General features: G+C 31.6%; 1 protein-coding gene across 1 annotated transcript in view; it reads right to left on the minus strand.

The window, feature by feature from the left end:
- Window positions 1–25,075, minus strand: part of PTPRQ (protein tyrosine phosphatase receptor type Q) — a 165,738-nt gene that overhangs the window by 12,897 nt on the left and 127,766 nt on the right. Inside the window, exons 34-39 of the mRNA XM_016132460.2 lie at window positions 24,375–24,474; window positions 21,752–21,880; window positions 9,545–9,571; window positions 8,814–8,895; window positions 5,578–5,668; window positions 1,238–1,314 (exon numbers count right to left, since the gene is read on the minus strand). Of these exons, the coding sequence (XP_015987946.2) occupies window positions 1,238–1,314; window positions 5,578–5,668; window positions 8,814–8,895; window positions 9,545–9,571; window positions 21,752–21,880; window positions 24,375–24,474 (506 nt within the window). The remainder of the gene's footprint in view (window positions 1–1,237; window positions 1,315–5,577; window positions 5,669–8,813; window positions 8,896–9,544; window positions 9,572–21,751; window positions 21,881–24,374; window positions 24,475–25,075) is intronic.

The following is a 25,075-nucleotide window of genomic DNA, read 5'->3' on the forward strand; positions in this document are numbered from 1 at the left end:
ACATATGATTATAATTTTGGAGTGATCATCAACCCAGTATAGAATTAAAGTGAGTCTCCTCCCCCAACAGTGTCTTGGTGGTAATGGGACACAAGATACACAGGTTTGATGTTAGGGAAAGGACAGAGCATTACATAAACAGGGCCCCAATGGGACAAAAGGGAATGGCAGACCTGGGTGAGAAGATACACAAATAAGAGGAAAAATGAAAAATCTATCGAGTGTGAGCAGTAGAGGAAATCCTTAAGTACCTGTAAGGTCACATGATAAAGATGATTAACATTTCTATATATTAGAATTAGAGCCTGTGGGAGAAAATATAAGAGAACATATCTCATAAGAAAATAATTGTATTAGAGTTAATCAGGAATGGAATCACCTGCCTTAGAAGGAAGTGGATGAATCAATGCCGAGATAGGTTAACATCTAATTATCGGAAATTTTTAAGAAAGATTTTGATGGCGAATGGCTGAATTAACCATGAGGCAATTCCTACTCTGAGATTTCACAATTGTGTCAACTCTAGTGAAGGTTTGGGTGCGTACAACATTTCCATGTACCCACGGTAGTGATGAGCATTGCCAGAACAAAAGAGCCATGGAGAAGGAGAGGAAGACAGTGAGATCCCTAAAATAATTTGGTTTCATTCAATTTTCAATCCAATTCAGAATTTATTATCTATTTTGTGCAAGACGGTACATTAGGCATGTCACAATTCTCCCCCATGTTGGTTCATTTAAGATATGTTTACTGAGTAGCTACAATGGAGTTCACATTCCACAAGTAGCTAAGGGTAAAAAAGAGAATGTGGCATAGTAGTCCCCCTGAAAGACTGCAAATCTAGAAAGGAAGAAGAGCATAGTAAATTTTTATATTATACGAACATGACTATTTGACTAATTTAATTTTCTTTTGAAAGAGTAACTGGTAGACCTCATTGTATGCAGACAATACATTTAAAACACATAGGAAATAGTAGAAAGGCCAGGGGATATGTAACTTGAAGTTGTAGATCTGCCACTTCTTAGTGAACTGATTGTTGGTAGGTTGAAATCTCTACTAAAAGCCTCCATTTCCCCATTTATAAAATGGGGGTTACCTAGTGTTGTTGGAAAGAACTGGCACATTAAAATCCATAGAGGGTGTAATAAATTTGGTGTTTTGAATAGTTGGAAGAGTAATAAATTTCAGAATTATGTTTTACAAAAATATAAACTATATAAAAATAGCAACTTACAGAAACATAGCTGGCATTAATATAATCTGATCCTGGAATACTAGCATCAGCTATCAGCTTCACTCTGTTATTATTATCTGGAAGAAAATATAAGAAATTAGTACTAATTCAATTTTAAATTGCCACTATTTTTCTTTTTATTATAAAAGTAATACAAAAGAGTTCACGATATAACATTTAACATTACAGATGGGTGTAAAGCTAAAGTAGAAGTTCCGGCTTACCCCATATTTCCACTACCCAGAGATAATGACTATTAATATGTTCTTGCATATGTTCCCAGAATTTTTTATACATGTTCATAGAAAATTAAATACAAATAGGATAATATATGGTCTATCCTGTAAATTGCTTTTTACATTTGATTATATCTTTCCATATCAGCATAAACAAAGATACCTAGCTCATTATTTTAAAAAGCGATGTAGTAGTTTATTGTTTGAATATGTCATCTTTAAAGAGTTAAGTTAATCTTATTTTGTTATTATAAAATGCTGAGTAAATATAATTGAACTTTTTGTATTTATATTGGAGTGTCTTTGTAGAATGTATCACCAGCAATAAAATTCCCAAATCATATTGTGCATTTCAACTTTTAAAAGATATTCTCAAATTGTTCTCTAATTAGATCAATTCGTTCTGAACAAAAAATTTTGAACAATTCTGTTTCACTACCATGAGATACTAGTAAACACTTTAATTTATAATCTTTTGATAGATACAATTTGATAACTCACTATTCATTTTGATTTCCTTAAATATAAGTAAAATTGAATTTCTTGCTTGTTTATTGGCCATTATAAATATGTTTTCTGTTAACTGTCTTTTCCTATTATATAACTTTTCTATTTAAAAAATACTTTATATTAAATACAAAGGTTATATGTAGCCTTTTGTCATATGTATTAGAATTTTCTTCTTAGATTATTGTCTTTGACTCTGTCAATCTAGCTAGCTATCTTATCACATATAAAATTTATATTTTTTGTAATCGAATTTATCATTATTTTTCATTATGGTTTCATTTTCATTGTACTATTAATGCAAATGTGTTTGTCACCAATTTTCTTATCCTCACAAATTCATTCATGGTTTAGTCTGGAACTTTAATGTGTTTTATTTATTAAAATGCTTTTAAGCATTTCAATCTTTGATCCATTGGGACTTATTTATTTATTTTTCATATGGAGTGAAGTAAAATCTATCTTTTATTGTTTGTTTGCTTGTTGCCATTTAAAACAACAAACAATCCTGATTTTTTAACATTCCATCTACCTTTTTTCTCCTTATTCAAAACACTGCTTTTATCATACATTAGATTTTTCTATATATTTCTGGACTTTTATTCTCTTTCAGTAATATATCTGATCATTCTTTCTTTAATATCGAACTTTTAATTATTATTCTTTAGACTATTTTAAGATCCGGTAAAATTAGATACCCTCTATTCATTAATTTTTTTCAAAGTCTTAAAAAATTTTTTTCCTGAGTATTTTTACAAGTTGGTATTATAATTGCAATGTCCAGTGTTAATTTTAACTAGACATGGAAATGATAAAAATAAAATATCTATAACTACATAGTTATATTGAAGGTTTTTTTTTTTTTTTTTTTTTTTTTTTTAATTTTAAAACCTCAATGGGAAGGTGCTCGAAACTGGAAAAAAAATGGATAAATGGGTTTGGATTTGAATTCCAGATGATCTGTCTACCATATGTATGGGCTTGGGTGAATTGCTTAACTTCTCTACTCCTTTGTTATTTCAGCTATAATACATAGCTATATATTTATTTTGTATACTTCCCTTAAGGAAGACTTAAATGAAAGTTTATAGTAAGAACTCAATACATGTTCTTACATTGTTAAAACTTAAGCAGATGTTATATGTTAAAATGACTTAGCTGTATTGTTAGTAATTATAAAGACCTGCCCAATGGGCTTAAATTAGAAATAGAAAAATTTTAAGCAAATTTATACAAGTGATTATGTCCCAAAGATTTTTGAATTTGGTATGATCTAACTATTTTAATGACAGTGTGGCTAGTCCTATAACTTAGAAGGGAAGCCATCAGGTTTCTATTCACTTGATACGCCTGCTCATAACTATTTGAGTGAACAATAAGTTACATTTTTCTTCATGGTGTTGGAACATTTCTGAAGGTCATAGTGTACCGTCAGAGATTTGCAAATCTCTTCTGCAAGCATTTGCTGCTAATTCTAGTATCTTAAAGCCCTGTAAGCTAATATCTTCTAAAATGCACTGTGATATTTGAAATCCTACTTCCTACATTACTCAGGGGAAACAATGCACTTCACTTAGCTGGCTCAAGCCAAAATTCAGACTCTATTAAAATGAATTCATTCTCTAAAGGAGAAAAAAATTTTGTTTTCAGCTTTATGGCTTCTCTGCAAGCACAATGGAAGAATATATTTTGTCTAAACATCTCATTTGTTTGGTGTGTGTGTGGGAGGGGGTCAGGAGGGTGTAGAGGATGGTATACTGGACCATAGAGGTGGCTGAGTTTATAGCCTGCCTTTTAATCCAGGCTATTGAACTGGGCTTGTTATCTCCAGACTAGAGACCCTAAATGACATTTAGCATGTCACTAAATCTTATTCGCTCAGAAAGTTAGCAGTTTTTAAAAATAAGCAATCTATTGATTACTAACAATCCTAATAACTGACATTTATTGAGTGCTTCCCCTATTCCAATACTGGGAAAAGTAATTTACATGATTATTTCATCTATCTTCACAATAACCTTAAAAGATAGAGACCATTGAATTAATATGTCTAGTCACTAAGATAGTGGGTAAACAGGATTGCAACCCAGGGGGTTCAATTAGAATCCATGTGTTTTTAGCTTTTCTACTATACAGAAGGCACTATGTATTATTAAATCAATAAATTATTGTAATAAAATTCTGGAAAAATATAAAATTTTACCTAACAAAATTATTTCTTATAGGACCTCCAACTCTTTAAGAGGACAGTTAAAAATCTTTCCTCTAAAACTCCATTAAAAAATACTGAATATAGATATAATATAGAAATTTAGGTACAGATGAATATAAAAACATGAGAATTTCCATGTCTCTTAAACTTATGATGCATCTCATCCAGGTTAACTCTCTGAAATTAAAAACAAAAGGACTTGTTGAGAAAGCTTATGCCATAGAAATTTAGAGATGTAATACTAACATTTCTTATTTCTTATAATGTCTTATTTGTCAACTGTTCTTAAAGTCATTTACTTATGATTTGTTTTGTTCTAGAAAGGATTTTAGGATTAAAGCTTTTTGTATTTTCATCCTATTCTAATACCGGGAATTAACAGATTCTGTTAGATTACTATCTCTTATATCATGTTTCCTTAAATTTATTTCATGACTCAGTTATCCTCTTGTTCTAGAGGATATCATAATTTGGTCCATTTAGTTCTATACATATATATTATGATTTTACATTCTATGATTGTATCCTTCTCTAAGTCCATGTTTTTCTAGATAGAACAGTTTAATTTTTAAGTATGGAATTTTCCCCAATACAGTTTTGAAAAGGCACAAAACAGAAAAAATTATGTGTCACCTCTAAAATTAGGAATATTTTAAAACTTTAGATTTTGAAATAATATTGTCAATATTTCAAAACATCAAAAATATCACTTTTTATTTCTTAATGTAAAGTGTATTAAATCAGAATATAGAAAGAAACATCTGCTTAAAAAATACATCAGACATTTATTATTATTTACCAAGGAATGCTATGTTTTTTCTTTCACATAACTGTAAATTCTTAGAGCAGTAATATGGTTTCTTTTCTAAATGAATTGAAAAACGAAGCCATGTTTATTATGGTAAGGCACAGATCTGCCTCCTTTGTAAAACTAATTCTGGTAAGAACTCTGATCTTAATGAATATTTTGCAATGCATTTTTTATATTCCATAAGAAAACAGGGCCATGCTCTTAAGAGAAACTATGCACAAAGTTACGTATGAACTTTCTCTTTTTGTTTGAAAACTAGGTCTGTAGAAAGATGTTAGAGAGTTTTGTTACTTGGGTTAAATTACAAAGCTAAGAAAACTATTAGGTCTATAGTTTCTTGCACCTGCATAAGTGAACCTTGTGTGTGAACAGGCTGAAACCATGTACATTAACTTTAATAAATATTAACAAAGCAAAGGAGACACAATTTGAAAGTTGCTGCTAACAAAACACATTATTATAATTCAATTAATATGCTGTAAAATATACTTAAGAAATATAAAATGCTAAGATGCATTTTGTGGTTATGTTAAAACATTCCACAGCTAAAACCAGAGAAAATAAGTGCACATACATGGTTTTATGTTTGGAAAACGGTTTTTTGCTCTGTTCCAAGGCAGGTCGGCATCAGTTGAAGAAAGATCCTGAAGAAATTTTGGTAATTCCTACAGAATAAAGTCGTTGCAAAATTTACATTTATTTGAGGTAAACAAGAAATTCCACTTAGTAGTAAAAGACAATTCTTTTCTGTAAACCCTTTTATTTTTAAATTGAAAACACCTCTTGTAATTACTGAAACAAGGTTAAATTAATATTAATGAACTTATGTAAACTTCCACCAAAAATATGAATGGAATGGTCAGTTGGGCTACTGCTCTCTGGTTTAATTTCTTTGCATTTTGGGAAGCTCTAAGATGTAGCTATCATGTTAGTAACACTCTTCCATACTCTACTAATGGTTTTGTCAGGTATTTACTTAATATAATTTAATATTTTAATGTCTACTTAGTAGAGAAAGGGAGTTTAGTGATTTATTTTTTGTTTTTTCTCGTCAGGCAGTGTGATTTCACGCCTATTAATTGGTACAACACTGGTCAGTTTGAGAAGATGCCAAAGGTCAATTCCTATTCTCAGTAGGCATTGTTAAATCGATAGTGGAATGTGAAAGCGAGATTAAGAATGATCAGACACAGACGAAGGGTCAAGAAGATCTATTATTGACATTTTGGTGAAAAATCATGATATTATCCATTTATCATTAAGAAAGTTGGTGCAAGAAAATGTGTTCATTATTTTGTTGAGCTGAGATTTACATTTACAAAATTTTAGAAATAAGTCTCAACTTGTCAAATTTCTTAAAAAGTGTTAAAAATGTGTTTTTACAATTTATTCAACATCATTATAAATTATTTCTTTTAATTGGATAATTCTCCCTTCCCTCTTATTGTTCCTTAAAAAGAAAATCTAGACAGTCTTTTTGTGAGTGGATGTGTATGAATTTGGTGTCTTAGCACTAAGGCTTAGAAAAAAAATTAACCAAGTGAGGAATCCTAGAAAAGCTTCCTTGTGTCAAGGTTTTGGGAGTAATGGACAGCATGATTGTAGGAGATAAAGAACTATGCAGGGGAGGGGAGAAGAAAGGTGAATTGGAAATCTCTTGAAAAGTGGTATTTCTATTCTATAGTTATTTTACATAGATGTTTCCATTTATAGATTTTAATGACTCTGGCCTTGATAATTAATACCCAATTACCAGGTTGATTGTTTGAAGAGTAATGGTACACTTGGTTATTCTTATCAGGGCACACAGGGCCTCAACCACCCTCCTTACTGTTAGCTATTTCTCCTCCTGTTCCTTCTTTTTAGTGGATCAAAGATGAATTGGACTATTTTGCATCCTTATGCTTTTGCATTCATTCCCTCTCTCTAGAATACTTTTCTTGCTCCTTTTTCTACTCATTGGGCTTCAGCTCTTCCTAAAGTTAACCTCAAAGGTTACCTTTTTGTAAAGTCTTTTCTGACTGCTATCCAAACAGAGCTGATCATCACTTTTTTATGAACTCATTTTTTTATCATAATATAGAGCATGTGTAATTTTTTTTATACGTGTCTGCAATTCCTATAATATGAGCATCTTTCTGGTAAGAATTATCATTATAATAGTTAACAATTGTATCAGCCACTATTCTTAGTATTATACTTATTCAATCATTTTAGTATTTGAAATTCAGTGAGGTAGAAATTATAATAACAATTTCTATTATTTTAGAAATGAGGACATTGAGGCACAGAGAATTTAAGTGATTTTCCAAAGGTCTCTTAGCTATTAAGTGTTGAGTTGATATATATCAATGTATCAGATACAATGCCTATCACATAGTAAGAGATCATAAATATTTAAAATATAATAAGTGAATATAACCTGAATTATAAGTTTTATCAAATATATGCATCAAATATGCATTTGTTTATTAAAACACAATTTTGCTTTAAAAAACTTATAGCATTAGAATAAAAACATTTTTGTAAAAGAAGCCCCTTTTATATTTATATACATTTATATAATATATACACAAAACCTATACTTATATAACAAAACCCAGGTTCTTAAAATCATGATCTCCAAAAATTTAAACTAGAAAATTTCTCAATGTAATATCTGTGAAAATGTTATTGCTAATAAAACTTATCTACTCTGTCATGCATAATGAGATTTTATTTGCTCCTATGCTAGTGAAATTCTGCTTCTGAAAACTTCAGAGTTCTCTCTTTGTAAATACTAAGAAGAGTTTTATAGTATCACTGATTTTGTTAAGTCCAGACCAATATTATTTAAGAAGCATAACCAAAAAGCTGTGGGAAATACCATTAATCTTCTCATATTTTTGTTATTATTCCCTAAGAGACTGAAATATTATAATCTTGAATTATTCAAGCCAGTTGTTCAATTCTTTGTTTCATAAATTCACACACTAAGAATTTCACGAAAAAAATAAAGTTTTGGTGACATTTAATAAAATCTGTTTTATTTTCATAATACAAAATAATCATCTAAGTTAAGAAAGATGCTTACAAGTCAAAATAATTTGAAGATATGATATCTATCTTACGTTTTAAAATACTTTCAATTTATAAATATGCAAAACGTTAAAAGCAACAAAATCATTCTTAACTTTTGAGTAGTTTTTGCATGATAGGTTCTTAATTTTACATATTCTCTAGAACATAAAATAGCATTTATTCCACAGCAAGTTAAAATCAGGCCTTGTAAAACATGGAGATTACTTATCATTTTTTAAATTTTTGGACAGTTATAAAAATAAAATTATTTTTATAGTTTCTCAAAATATTAAGTTCTGCTGTCAGGTTCATCTGTAGCGCTAACAAACTAAGCAGGCAAATATAACTTGGAATTATTTAGTGTTTATATCTAAAATAATTATTCAACTATAAAACTACATATATAGTATAACCCAAGCCTTGTACCCAAACAAAACTTAAGAAATACAACATTATAGATTTGCATCTACATCTGGATGAAAGAGCAGTACGAAACCAGGCCAGGATGCTATTCCCAGGGAGGTCTGAAGAAGTGCACCTTTTCCTGACACAGCAGGTGAGTAATTTTGTTCAGGTTGCACCAGAGGCCGCCCAGTCTCACATTACTATCCAAACAATCAACCTGGTAATTGGGTATTGATTATCAAGGCCAGTGTCCTTCATGGCCTTGCATGCTTAAAATGGACATGAAATGTGACACATGAAACGACTGGAGGTCTGGCAATGTTGTGACAACTGCTAGTAACATACCGAAAATTCTTCTTGAAACTTTAGGTTGTTGTTTGTGCAAAGCTCTTCAACATGTTGCAGGAAAGATTTCTTGCTTATCGGCCTCCAAGCAAAGAAAGGTATAAAATGGAGTCACATTAGATTGAGTTCTTTCACTTTCACATTGGCACTGGTGAACAAGTTACAGAACAACGGACATTTCAAACCCCATAAACCACCCAGCCTTTTTAAGTGACTCTGTCACACTTACAAAATTAATTTTTCCCCTTTGTAAAGTTTCCTTCCTTTGTATTCATGGTACAAAATTCCTTCAATTTTTAAGTGACTTTAAATGAATGATTTAACATTTTAATGAGGAAAGTTTTTCAAGTAAATGTAAAGTTATCATTGAATCCTAAAGCGCATAATACCTCTTTGTCATACAGAAAGCATTTTATACGTTATAAGGTTTTAGAAGATATAAAATATTGCAGTGACCTCATTCTCATAATGACATGGTTTTTAAACCCCAAGGAGTTTAAATATCCCCGTATTACTTCCCAAGCTAAAATACAGACATGCAGGCTTCGCCCCAGAGAGAGAGAAAGCATTTCTCCAGTTACCATGCAATTAGTCATGCTTTTATGATTTATATCCAGCTTAGAGGTTTTTCTAACAAACATACAAAAAAGGAACCACACATTAAAATTCATCAAATCAGTGAGTCTAAAGTGGATATTCAAAAAAAAAAAAAAGATATTTGACAAACTTACTTGATGGATTTTCTATAACTAAGTAACCTGCAACAGAGATTGTGTTAAATGCATTGAGTTGAAGGTACAGCTCTTTCTGAAAGAGTTCTAGATTAAAATCAGAAAAATATAAATCAGTAATGTGTAATGTGCTATGCCTTTATCTGACACATGATCATTATTTTAGAATCTATTTCATTTTTAATTATATATTATTTGAACCTTAATAGGGCCAAATAATACTTTAGCCTCTCAGGTTAAGAAGGAATTCTTTTATATTGTTAGGTATTTGGAGCACTACATTAAAAATGGGTTATTTTTTAATATATTGCATAGTATTCAGTGTTCTAAAAAAGTTAATGGAGATTTAAAAACATATTTTCTTTGTCCAATAGAGAGTGCTGAACCAAGAAGAATGAAATTTTGCAAATGACATTATATTACCTGTCTTGTTTCATAAGTGAGTTTTGATGAATATGTAACCATAACAAAATCATATCTTTTCAATTACTTAAGACATATGTTTTGTGACAGTTCATTGGTCAAGTTATTTATACTTTGAAAAATATTAAAACATTTTTTGATATCTAAATAGACTATGCAACACACAAATTCAGAGATGAGTAATCTTTAGTAACATGTTTATCATGCACAATAACTTAGCACTGCAAAAAACACAAAAGTCACAAAGTTTAATTAAATCAATAAAACCCATAACTTATAAAAAGTTTTACTTTTTAAATATTATTGGGGATAATTTAATGCATTCCTTAGTAAAGTCTACTTATAAAAAGATGTGAATTTTGAAGTAAAGGATGAATGAAAAAAAATAATTAGATGAAAAATGTGGTGTAATGAATATTATGAAAATGGTCACAAATGTTCAAATGAAGAAAACATGAGTTGAAAAGAAGTGTATTTCATTACAATACTGGGACCGGTAAAATATGTTGGAATGCTGGAGCAAGTATTTTCAAGAAGAATGATAGAATTCTTGGTTAATGATGTAGGTGTCCCCAAACTAAAGGAGGTATCTCCCAGCCAGCCTCTATTCTCATTTAGGGTATAACCTGGTAGAGCATCACGTTACCAAACATGGCATCACAGTGATAAAACTGCAGTGCTTGAGCAAAGTCTTGGTGCATAAACTTGTAGGCTTCCCTCTACACCTTCTGGTGATTCTAAGAAGGCAACAGAGAAATCCCAACTCTAGATGGATACAGAGATGGCTAAAAGGGCTATTAAATCAGAAGAAGCCCTGGTTTGGGGGCAGGAAGACACAGTGTCTGAATTAGACGGTCTGGACACACTTCTGACATGGCAACAGTGGGGACTAGGAAACAATTCCTGTTGGAAATAATTACCCCTTAGCAAAGACCAGCAAGAAAAAAAAGGTATTATGGACTAGATCCACACTACCCCAGCCTCCTTAGATGCCTGATGACCCAGTGCTGTTCCTCAGAAATTGCAGTGGGAAGAGGGTTTGGTTGGAAAAATCCTAATTAACTTAGCTTAAGATAGAAATAAATGTGATACTCGAATTAACAAATCAATTTCCCTATGAGGTGGATATGGAGAGTCTTGAGTTGCGTGGAGATCATTTTTACAGTAACAAGGAACATTTTTCAGTTTGTGATTGGTGAAATTCAAACACACTGCATCTGATTTAATAACGGTCTTATTGTCCTCTTATATAAAGATATTTAGACTTAAAAGATTCTCTCTTTTACCAGAGGATCCAGGATTACTTGAGGCTGTACTGGCGAATATTTTTACTAGAATATCCAAAATCTAAAATAGAGCTAGTTTCTGGGCAGCCATCAGTATGTCATTTAAAGAATTGATTCACATTGATGAAATCCCCAAGAGATGTTAATCCCCAAGAGACATTAATCCCCAAGAGATGTTAATCCCCAAGAAATGTTAAACACAAATAATCACGTGAAAATATAAATGAGCAAGAAATAGCTAAAGAATCATATTATTATTCGTGTCCTTGCTTTTTTATCGATCTCTATTCTCATTTAGAAATCATAATTAATTGAATACTTTTTTTCCTTTAAAGTCAGGTTTTTTTTTTTTCAGTAAAAAATGCTATGGGAAGTTACTTTTATTTTACTACTTTTATTATTTTATTTTGCATTTGAAAGATCTCTCTAAAGACACTAATTTTAAACCATAATCAGCTAGCTATTGGACTTAGGTGGATATTTGTAAATTATTTCCTTATAAAATATGATGTCCCCAATGGTTTCAAATATCTGCACCAACAAATACTAGCTATATTATCTTGAACAAGTTACTTGATCTTTCTGTGCCTCAGTTTCCTAATTTGGAAAATGGGGTAAAACATGTCAATCAAAGCCATATATGTAAAATGCTTAGAAAATTCTCTGGCTGTGGTAAACAACATATAAATGTTAGTTACTATCATTAGTACAAGAGTTACTTTTTCTAGTTTATTTTGTATAAATCAAGCTCCTCCTACTCATCTGTTCAATAATAAATAATATAAAGAAAGATTTTTTTGTTGTTTTTAAAAGAATATTTGCTCTTAAATTTATTCAAAAATGGGTAGGCTTGATTGTGCTAAATTAGCAGCAAAATTTCCTATTTTATTCTTCTTAATCATGGTTCCTGAATAAAGAGTGGTCACAAATATCTAGACATCAAATCCTAGTCTTATTTTCTGGTTTTCAATTGAAAGTGCTAAATAAATCTCTGATATAATGACCACAAATACTAAGTTTTCATATAATCATGTAAAAACATTTCTAATCATGTCCATATTTCTGATATTATTCCTTATAACTCCCCTTCATATACTCTGTTTGCACTCCAAGTATTCTCCCGGTATCCCTCCCTCTCAGTATGTACCATTCCAGGTGTTTTCTCACAAGCAGATTCTATCGATTCCTTCCTTAATAGCTGATTCAAATGTTAACTCCTCCATGGACCTTTCCTTGTTCTATTACAGAGAAAAGAATTTTTTCTTCTGTGACACCATCACCTTCCACCTTGTATTATGGCTATTTAAGTACATACATTAAGGATACATGCACTAAGGTTCATAAATACTTGAAGACAAGGGCAGGATTAACACCTAACTTTCTACAAGTTCCTCAGAACCTTATTCATCGTGGACAATGAATAAATCATTGTTAAGTATACAATTGTGGATGAATTCAGACTAAGATACACAGTAAGCTAAATATAAGTACTCTGATGATGAGAGAATAACTGAGTTGAATCGGTTTTGCGCTAAATATTAAACAATTCAAAATTCTCATATGGTCCTATCTCAAAGCTTTAGGTAAGTATGATCAAAAAACAGTATGAGTCTAAACGAAAGCCATATCGTATCACCTAATATTAGAATTTAACAGCTGCTAGATACTTTCTAGGAAATAAGATATGAGAACAATAAAGTCGCTCTTTTCTACTTAAGTAATAAAAAAAAATAGGTTTAAAAAAAGAAGTAGGGTGTGTTTTGGCTTTATTTTCTTTTGTATCCTTTTCTTTATCTAAACTCAATCACTTTATGTAATCTGTACTTCACACTTTTATTCACATAATGTGAGAATCAAAGCTTCTAATAGTCTAATTTATGTAACTGTCCAGTCTATGCTTATGTCACAGTTATGTGTGAACTGAAATCTTAAAATACCTATATGGATAGCTTAAATTTATGCCAAAATGGGAATAAATTACCTATTTCAAATAAAAATTAGATTTTTTTCTTGTTGTTTATAGTTTCTTTCCATTGAATTGCTTTGATTCTTAGCTTTATATCACATGGATGTCATTTTCCCCTTAAATATTGGCTATGTTCTGAATTTTGTTTTTCCTTGAGGTTTTAAATTTTTATTTTTAAATATGAAAAGTATTAATTTTGACAATAATGCAGGAAATTAGAAATGAAGATGGGACATAATATGAGACAAATGAATTGACTTATCACTGATGAAATAATTAAACTCCTTTAGAAAAATTAGGTTAGATACACACACAAATTTACAGAAATTAATGTGCATGAAAGTCAACAGTATTATTTCAGAAGGAGTGCTATTTTCAAATCAAGTGCTCTGTGAAGACACTCAAAGAAATTCAAATAGAAAACATTTTTTTTACTAAGATTTAAAAGAAATCTTTAAAAATTGTTAAATAGAAAGCATTTTAGACTAGTATGGTATTCTTATTTTATTCACTTACGATAGTGAAGATCATTGCCAAATCATATTCAGTTCATTAGTATAGAAATCAATTTTAGAATCGTCTAGATTTCAGTAAGATAACTGACCACTTTTCTATATAAAAGGCTAAACACTTTTTATTACATGATTCTTAGTTGTCTTAAATCCTATGCTTTTTTTGCTGAAAGGGTATTATTTCATGTTTGGGTTCATTTTTTAAAAGTCTATCAAAAACTTAAATTCCACTCAGATTACTCTTGATAGATCCAGGGAGGAACCATTTATTTATGTTGGCAGTGGTGATTGAAGACCATATTGTCACAGAGACTCAGCTTTCCCTCAAGGTCAATTAGTTGAAATCTATAGGGAACTAAAATATAGTTCAAATAGAGAGCCATAGATGATAGCATATAGATGAGCAGCTTAAATCAGCATTACCAGTGGCATAGGATGAATTGAGAAAATTTGTGGTTTTACTTAATTGGTTAAGTTAGGATAAAAAGAAAAGAACCTCAAATTCTTTTGCCTTGATATAAAAATATGTATTTGTACATATTTACATGTACTTCCTAGTCAAATAAAAATTTGTAAAGAATCTTTCTCTCTGGTAAAACATATTGATTAATCTTTCCAGGTTTTGTAAAATGTTGAGTGTAAGTTTTTAGTTTATATATTTCATCAAGTCATTAATTACTCTGACATTTACAGCTACTTTTACAATGATATTCTATTACTCAGTTTTAAAAGTTGTCTTAATTTTTGTTCCTTCCTATTGTTTTTACTTGTTAAAGGCTTTAAAAAAGTATTCTTTCAAATCCTTCTTCCTGCCACCCTGGGAACCTTAACAGTAATAAAATAACCAATAACAGTATCAATTAAATTGATTATCTTAACCTATGGCTGCTACTATATAGCTGACACTAAAACTTCACTCTATAAGGTAAGCATACCACCTCAATAAGTGAGTAGTGTAATATCTTTCTTACTTAAAGAAAACAATCAGTAAGTAAGTGAACTCTAAGTACTTTCTCAGTCTGTCTCCTCATATCTGTGAGGACAAATAGGTTTAAAAGGAGCTTAGCTATTTGAATGGCATCTCTCTGGAAGAAATGCCCTTTCCTTTTTCATCATAGTATTTCCAGTGCCGAGAACAGTGCCTGGTACTTGATGGGTGCCCAGGTGATATTTCTTTTACTCAAGCAAGGTGAAATGGGTTTTTAGATAGATATGGGAAAGCAACATTCTTGCTGATGTCAAAATGATGAGATAAGGTTCCCAGGGTGGCAGGAGTTGAATTTTTCTCATCACTAAGCCTCTCCACATTAGCACATTTAAAAACAAATTCTTGGCTGTCACTTTATTTTGTCGACCATGTATTCTAAATTAAAACCATGGGCACAAGCTTAGCTACCTCAGGGGCAATAGGGAAGAAGCTGTAGATAGGAAGAGCCTGCTGACAGCTGTGTGAAGAGATGGGCAAAGTTCTCAGTGAGAACTTAATGGAGAGGAGACAGATGACATAATATCATCTAAGATGAAAATCCTCACAGCCTGAAGTATTAGCTAGTGGGGCAGATAAGCAATGAAGTTCCCCTATTAGATGTTAGAAGGCCACCTCTGAAACTAGATTTGGAAGAAGACCACATCTACCTTAACTAATGTAATTTATATAGAGGTGTTCTCTAAAGGCTCTCATTAACCCAAACTATTAAGTTTAGCTCTGTCAAGATAAAAGCTCTCACTGAGCAGAACACTAATCACTGACTCTAGGAGAAAAAAGTTGGTGATAGAGGAGAGACAGTGAGGGTTCTATAAAAATGAAAGCATTTTTCTCTGAGGTACTAATGGCATAAAACAAAAGAAAAAACGAGTAAAAGCATTCTGTTTAATGATGATGAAGAAAGACATTCAGCAGTGTTACTCAACCAGACTGCTTGTGAGTCTGGAATGCTGAGAGGTCAGCTTTGAGTGCTGGTTGGAAATTGATCTTTTATGTGTGACGTGATCACTTAAATCTTTAGTTCAACAATGTCTTGCTCTGACAAATGTTTGAATCCGATCAAGCAGGTCCTTTGAAGAAAATGTATTTTCATAAAACTTCTAATTCTGTCAGTGGGAACTTGGTAATTAGTTAATATAAAGTAAAACGAGATTAACTATATTCCAAAATGCTAAATGTGATTAAAGTAGAAATAGGCCTGGCTTCCTCTATTTTAATTGTGCTGAGTACTATTCATGGTCAATGAGAATGATGGGAGCATTATCCCCATTCAACATTGTGGCTAATGGAGACTGACTCCTTTGTAGTAGACTTGGGATTTTGAAATCAAATGCATTTTCATTCTCTGCCACCATTCACATCCTTTGTGTGAAGAAACTGATTATCACTGGGGCATGCAATCAATTGCTGGGCTCCAAGCTAATGCTGACATTTTGCTATGCTAGCCTTAGAATGTATAAAGCAATTTTTGTGCTAGGATAAAAATGGCATTTCTGAGCATCAGAGGGAATGCTTATAAACATGTACAGTTGGCTATCCAGTAGTTAGGGTAGAAGTAAAGATTCCATAAAAAGTGTCACTCTAAATGCCTCAAAGTTAGAGAACAGGAAATGTCGTCATCTTGGTCCTTACAGATTATTATCTGCAGTAGTTGAAATGAGCTTGTGTGTAGTGCGAACCCAGATTCCATCTGTCAGATGGCAAACTCAGCTTTGTGTTATGGTAATAATAGGACGTAAAGCAAGTGAAGAAATCTAGATGAACACTTATTTTACTATCAAAGCTAACACAACATGAGAACACAGCAAAGTCTTAGGACATGCACATTTTTGAGACAATGTGCATTTTACCATATCAATAGCATGCAATATTAAAGAGGACACATTGTAAGTAGAAAACATAGTTTTTTGTTTTTTGTGGTTTTTTTTTGGCTTTAAAAAAACAGCACATTAAACAACAAAATGCTCAATAAAATATGTATTTAAAAAATAGAGCACACAACCTGACAAGATTAAAATAATCACAGCAGAGCTCTGCATCACCACAGTAACTTACTGGATGACAAAAATCTCCTTGCGTCTAAAGAAAAATGAAGAGTATCTGGAAGTAAAGATTCATTATTTATTTAGTATACAAACACACTGTATTACTTTTGATTTGCTAACACAAGAACATGAGCATTACAAACCTTAAGCTTTATCATGCTTCAGGACATTTCTTGTCCTGAATTCACGTATTAGTCAGATATTTCTTATCTGCATTCTCATATTTTTGCCATTGCTTATAAAATAGTTTAAGACAGAAGTAAAATTAATGACAAGAATCTGTCAAAAAACTGACAAGTAAAATGCTATTTTACATAGAATTTCATATATCAGTCAAATATTATGTATTGTTATTGAAGCCACAATAAAAATTGCACTACAAAAGATTTTCCAGTTTCTGCAAGTTTGAACCTATGCCCAAATATCATCACTCCTTTGCTCCATATAACTAGAGAATTAATAATTTAAAAGAAACAGTTTTTCCGTTAGAATCATTCTCTGTACATAAAACACCAAGAGTCTTTGTCTATTTAGGAGGTTCATATTGATCTCATGTAGCATGTCTCAGAATTAAACACACACACACACACACACACACACACACACACACACACACATATCGTGATATCTCAGAATCAAACACACCTAGGCTAGCATCATGGCTGTTCTATTTGCTAGATGTATGATCCTGAACAGTTACTTAAAAGCTCTAAGCATCTTTTGTTTTTTATTTGTAAAATGAGGATAAGAGTCCCTACTACAAAGATTGAAAGAATTACTTGAGATCATTACATACAGAATTTAAGACATAGAAATTGCTCATAAACAATAGCAATTATTATGTTAGCAAACCCTACATGAAATAGATTTGGATAATTTTAATTTTACAAATATTATAAATAACAATAACAAAAACAAATGTATTCTAATACAAAGCACATTTACAGGATTCTTTTAAATGGTAAGCTTCCTGAGGGCATAACTATTATATATTTAACAATAATTCAACATGCAAACATCTAAAGTTATTGAAGAAAGAAACTCTTAGACTAGCATTCAATTGCCTTGCTTCATTTTGTTAAAAATTTTAAATCCATTCATGATCATTGGATTGGGCATTGAGTCTTTAAATAATGTACCATTATATTCATTCAACTAAAACAGGCAAGATAATTAGTATGAACTAAAGCACAATTGTCTTGGAAAAAAAATTGAGGCCTAGAGGAAACTGAACATCTGTCAAGTAAGAATATTAGAAACATTGGTAATTGTTATTCTACTATTTTTTTTCTGATTTGCGTACCATAGGAAACAAAACTTCTATAACTTAAGTATGAAAAGGAGATAGTGAAAATAAACGTTTTTTAGCAAATAGAATATCTAACTCGTGAAAGTTCTATTTCATTATTTACTTGGAAGTATTATAACACTTATGGGAAGGTAGTCTGTATTATACTTGAATTAGTTAAAAACAATCCACAATGTAAGTCAGTCTCGGCAATTTTAAAGAGACAGGTCTATGTTTTACTTGTGTGTACATGCTAATCTTGCTAATATTTTCTTCTAGAAACCTTTCCCACTTCCGTGGATTAAGTGGCTGTGTTTTCAAGGAGTGATCACAAAATGATCTTTTGTTCATTCATTTATCATATAAAAAAACCCACAGGTCATTTTCTAACCTGGTAATTGTAGAATAAGTGAGCCAAAAATATTAAATATTCTTACTAAGAAATGTAAGTTGCATTGTCTAAATTTACATATAAAATGTGCATAATGAAATAACAATTATCATTCCAAATAAGAATTTAAAACATTATCTTAATATACCTCTGAATGTTCTCATGTTCTCATGGAATTATATAGTACTAAATTTTTGAATTTTGTTCTCCTTTGGGAAGGAAAACTATAAAGTGAGAGATTTCTTCTTCAGATATTACTGAAACAAGGTAGAATACAATTAAATACTAAGAGTTTACATGTACAAAAATTATAGGATGAATCTTAAAATGTAAATAAATATACAGGCAGATAACATAAAATAGTTAAATAATTTCTTAACTATAAAACCCCAAATCCTTGAAAGAATTTGGTACCAAGCATTGTAATGACTTCTTCTGTCAACTAAATAACTCCCAAAACTAATATTTTAATGATTGATTAGACATTCTTCTTTTATCATTTCTCTATGGACATGCGAAGACATAAAACATTGAGGAAAATTGAAATAAAATAGCATGAGGAAAGTGAAGACTCTGGATGAAAAATAACATGCATGAGCCTCAAGTAAGAATATTAGAAACACTGATTACGTTAACTAGGTAGACTTAAAGGAAATTATCTCAGTTCTTTCTTGCAAATAACAAGGACATATGGCATTCTCAAACTCCTGGATTCTTCACCTCTAGAATCAACCATCAATCTCTGTGGCTCTCCTCTCATTAGAACTGTATGGCTTTGAATAGGTTTAAATCTTCCAGCACCTCAAAGACAGATGAAGAGCTTTACAGCTTCACTGAAGGATGGCCCGATGCGTATGTGTATCTGGCTAATTATAGATCTGTTAGTTCCTATTTTTTTTAGTCATATTGTCCAATGTATTAGTGACTTTATTAATAGAAAAAACCTTCAATAAATAGTAAAGCTGTACATAGAGCTCTATAATGAAGAGTTAGTACCTAAACCACTTGGTAGTTATTTTAATAAATTTCTATAATAAATCAAGCAAAGAATATTATTATGTGCCTGCCATTGGAATTACAGATAAGAATGTTTTTCAGTCACAAGTACTGGGGTCATAACAAACAAATGAGAAAGTAAAAAGAATGGAAACTAAAATTATGAACTTTGCTATTACTAAGGGTCATATATGCTAATTTTCTATATGCAAAAATAAATGATAATTATTTGAAATCTATTTGAAAGAAACTTCTACATCATTTTACAAATAAAATGACATATACATAAACAAATGTGGAAGTTGGAAAATAAATAATGAAGAGTCAAGGTTAAATAAAGCAGTCCCTGCATTGTAAATATCCAATAATAAACAGCCTGTAGAGTCCTCACTCACTTGTTCTATTAGCTGCTATGACAGTAATTGGTAAACAAGCAAATAAACAAAAACAAAACAAAACAAAACAAAGAAAACAACCTTATCTCTTTTGGATAATAGTTATTTTCAGAAGTAGATGGAGGAAGGTGCAAGCTGTGAAAACACAGAGAGAGCTTAGAGGATCTGACCTTACCACGGCCTGCCTCGAATGCTAACCTCCTTGATAAAGAATACCTTCTTCAATACTGACTGGCTTTTTTCTCTTTATTAATTTATATCTCCTAAAAATTTACTAAGGACTTTCAGGGGATTAATGAAGTTTCTTTTATAAGAAGGTTCTAAAGTGGATGTTAGAAGCCCACATTTTCGTATGAACAGATTCATTTAAATTGTTTAAACAACTAAAATTAATTCCACTGAGAGATTTGTTTTATTATTTGTATGCTTTGGGGTGTAGAAGAAATAAACTGGGACCTCAGGCTTGTGGATGGGGCACAAAGAATTGAGAAAGCAGTATAGAAGGTACTTGGAAGAATACTACTGAAATTTGGTGGGCCCACAGGGGAAAAGAAGAAATGTCTTTTTACTATGTAGCATGACACTTCAAGGACTGAGAGACATAGCCTCATACTAGTAATGTCTATTGTTCCTACCATGATTCATTTTGGCAGATTAACTGGGTAATTTATTGCTCTTTTATACATAACATTTCTTATATGGAAAACTGTCCTGGGTAATATATAACCATCTTATACATAGTCTTTGGAGCAATATCCACTCTGGATGGGAATGGCTTGTATTAGAATATTAACAAAGATAAATATCTCGATAGAAGGAATAAGTTTTCATATTCAACATACCAATTTCTTTGTAATCTAGTGATAACACTGAATAACTTTCATTCTGTAGCGTTCGGAAGGATGCTGCTTATCAGATGACACTTCCCTCAATAGCACACTTTAGTTATTTTAGATATGCTGGAAATATTCTTGCAAAGTCAACCTATTAGGAAAAGGTCGACTTCGGTTAATAACAACTATAAGTGATTGCTTTTGTTTTTAAGTTCAAGACCTTTGACTACCTATTTTCAGAGTTAATAACTTTTAAAAGTTCACCAGAATTGTGCAAGTACTTTGTAACAATTGTTTATTTAAACATCAAAAATATTGACTCTTATAAGAATCTAAACTTAAGATAGCCTGATGATAGTGTTTGTTAAGAATTTGATAAATCATCTCAAGACAGAAGTTTTTTTGAATGTGCCAACATTTTGAATAATTTATGATGATTTTAAAAATTTTAAATTAGTTATTCTTTAGTCATTTACCTGTTTCTAATGCATATTGATGAAGTGTCATTTCACATTTAGTACACACATTTTTTTACTTTTCCTTCTACAAATAATTTTTACTTTGTATTTAATTTTTAAATACTAAGCACTTTAAAAAATGAAGGAACAATACACAATTTAGACTTTTAATGTAATTTTATACTGTATACTAAAGTAAGGCATTGTAAGAAAGGTTTTAATAGGAATTATATAAACAATATCAAGTAGCTACAAGTTTAATTATTTTAAACTTCTGATTAAAAATGTGGACAGTCCCAGAATATCTGCTATAAAAAAATCTATCATATGAAATTAAACACAATTTTAAAGGTTTAATGTGTAAAAATATTTGTCTCAGAAAAAAAAAATCCAGCTTGAACATTGTAGTCTGAGGTTCATATATATCGAACTCTTAAGTATTAAGAAGATTAAGTGATTCTCCGAACACCAGTGAGAAGTGTGTAGAAGATGGAGGTCACCCTTTGAAAGAAGATCTCTGTGACCTGTATAAATAGGAGCCCCACAAACACTTCCAACAAGCATAGGTCAGAACAGGGTCATGGCTTCAGGCCCTCTGGACCACTGTTCGCCCAGAGGAGTGTGCTCACCGCGTTAATCTCTCGTCCTTCAGTTCCAGGTCTGCCACTGTAATGAGCTGATCCAGTTTGAATTTAGTGTCAATAATTTCTGCATCCCGAGGAGAGTATGTGCCACCTTCTTTCTGCTTCTGCCGAATTCTAAAATAAGTGTCATAAAGTTCAAGAAGAAAATGTCACACAAAGCATATGAAATTGGGTTTAATTTTCTTTTTAAGTAAAGTTATTAGTCCAATAATGTCTTTGTTGGGATCATGTCTCTGAATATACTGCAAATTTACAGCTACTCAACTTCTTTTTCCATTTTAATTCCAGGACCTATCCTACTATATATTTTTTAACGTGTTGTTTTGTTGAAGTTTCAAATTTTAATGAGAATTAGTTGATTAACGATTGAGTCACTGACACAGTTAAGATCTAGGGCAAACGAGACTGATGTTGTGAACTTGCTTCTCCTCCCCTCTAGCTGCCTCATGGATTCGTCACAAGAATATGTCAAAGTGGAAATAGCTTATTGTTTTCAACGCTAGTGCTAAATCACAATGCTCCATTGTTTTTACATTCACATAACATTTTTACATATGTGAAAACACATAAAAATGTGTTTTGAACTGTCTTCTTGACTTTGAAAAAATATTGTGAAACATAATTTATTTACAATCAGAAAACTCAGGTTCAAATATAAAAGTCACATGAATCTGAGAAACTAATGTCTTTTCATTTTAAGCCATTTACACGCTTATTTGTCTATAACATAGTGTGGTACTTTATGGAGTAATATTTAGCTTTTTTTAATCTATCATTCACATTTATTTATTGAGTTATATATTCAAGATGATATAGGAAGTATAACATATTGTCCTGATCCTTAAGGACATCACAAAATTTAGTTGAGGAGCAGCATCTAAATTTAGAAAAGCATAAAAAGAGAAAAAAGATGCAAATTAAAACTCATAAGACAGTACCTGATTAGTTATAAAGTGTTATGTAAGTGATTATAATTCTTAGTATTTAGAAGAAGTAAAGAAGTAGGACATGACTTGGGTGTTCCAGAAGGAGAAGGAGAAGAATGCATATTCCTAGTATATTGAACGAAAGGAGAGTTATATAAAAGCCTAAGGTAATGATCAGGTGGGAATAGATCTGTTTGTCTGAAGAGATGTTGGAGAGTGGTAGAGAATAAGAGAGGATCATTTCCTGCCCTCATAAGGAGTTCATCAAGGAAGGAAATGAGAAGTCAGAAAAGATTTTAGAGCAGGAAAACAATATAACTATGTCTGCTGTGTGCCTCTTGGGGACAGCACCCATATATTACATAATATGTCTTTAAAATGCCTAGAATAATAATTTTCTTTCATTACCTTCTGGCTGAATCTGAGAACAGTATGTGGTATTAGAAAAATATCTTTTTCAAGAGCCTTTCAGATTAATCTATCTGAGAGATTTAAGATGATCATGGGCATAATTCAGAATACAGGACAATGCACTTCAGATAAAATTACTGTAGGGCCCAGTGAACTACTTAGGAAAATAGTAGAATAGTTAGTTTTACAAATGTAAATTTCCTTAAACTCAGCCTTCTACCTTATGAAAGTAGATTTTAGGATCATAACTAAGATTCCCTCTGAGGTCCTATAAACAACAGGTGAATTAAGAGACTGATGTTGAGAATTTGGAAGGACACTTGGAAAATGTAGTAGAGAAATGCTGGTAAAGTAAATATGAGAAATGGGCCCACTGTAGAAAGAAGTTGTACATCTTTAAAGTGCTATATACTTACTATAAAAATTATCTCCTCTGTATAAACTTTAACATTTAGACCTGATCAAAACATTTTAATTAAATCTATCATAGTTATAAATTATTTTAAAAATGTAGAAAGTCTAGCACCTTCTGCTGTCTTGTTATCACTTTATTGTCTCTCAGCTTAAAATCTACTCTTCGTTGCCCTGCTTTGTAATGTTGGAGCTAGACTCTTCTTTGCCAGCTGGCAGGATATTAAGCTTTGTTAACAGAGGATACTAGACTGACCCTGCAAGAGAATAGGGACAGGAAGGTACTTCCCTTGTGGGTTCATGCTGCAATATTATTATTCACTGTGGGAGCCCAGCGGCTCACCTGGATGAGCTCTAACTGCCTCTGAAGTGTATGCTTTTCCCACAGGTGAATGATACCAAGGAACTCCAGCTTATTCACAACATCCAGCAAGCATAGGTGTCTTCTCCAGGACCAACTCCAGCCTGCCTACCCTTCAATAATAATGGGTAGCTTCTATAGAACAGCTCCAGCCCCTTTCCCCTGTCATATTTCTTTGCTCACAGATAGGTAATAGGCTGCATGCACTTGTAGTAGCCATTCCATGTTAGCTTTGGGAGTGGGGTTTCTTCTGGAACTTAGTTCCTTTATTTGTCCTCTCTCAGGCTAGAGAGAGAAGCTTTTTTGTTGCACTTACTCTTTCTAGACCTCTTAGAGTTCTTTTTTATCCACTTTTGTGGTTAATTTTCTATTAGTTAATAATTCTTTTTATTAAATGTTTCCCATTCAAGTATCTATTGTGGCTTCTCTCTCCTGATTGGAATATGACTGAATAATTCCTAGAAAGCATCCTAGCAATGTGAGTAATGATAAATCTTACCTTGCAAATGCAAAAATTGCTGTTCCAAGAAGAATGATGGAAAGGATACACAAAGTGACTGAAAGAATAATCTCTACAGTTCTTTCTGAAAGTCCTTCACCTAAAGAGGAGGAAGTATAATATTATCATTAATTATTGTTATAGAGTACTCTCTTGGCTCTCAAAACATAGAAAAATATTTTCTCGGAATAATGCTGAAGAATGCTAATAAAATGTACAAATGTGTTTGTTACTCTTCTATATCTTCTAACTTTGGGGCTCAATCCTTGGTCCTCTTTGTCTATCAAAACTCCATCCAGCCTCATGGTTTTAATTTTCATCTATATGATGATGACTACTTAATTGCTACCTATTGAACTTACTTGTATATCCAATTGCCTAGGAGAGTGTAATTAAAATTTAAAAATCAGTATTTCCAAAGCTAAACTCCTATTCTTCCCTTCTTTCACCTGCATCCCTCCACCTCTAGTTGATGGTAACTTCATAGTTCCAGTTGGTCAGGCCCAAACCTTAGAGTCATACCTGACTCTCTTGTCCTCTCCTAGAACACATCAAAAATCTTTGAGAGAATCCTGTTGACTCTATATTCAAAGTATATACTCTTTTCACTAAAAGTAACTAAGAAAACTTGGAGAGATGGTAATTCCAAAGTAGAAACAGGGAACCAAAGGAATTCATATATCTAATGGAACAATAAAGCT

Source organism: Rousettus aegyptiacus, unplaced genomic scaffold (genome assembly GCF_014176215.1).
Source record: "Rousettus aegyptiacus isolate mRouAeg1 unplaced genomic scaffold, mRouAeg1.p scaffold_m13_p_2, whole genome shotgun sequence".
In the NCBI taxonomy this organism is placed as follows: Eukaryota; Metazoa; Chordata; class Mammalia; order Chiroptera; family Pteropodidae; genus Rousettus; species Rousettus aegyptiacus.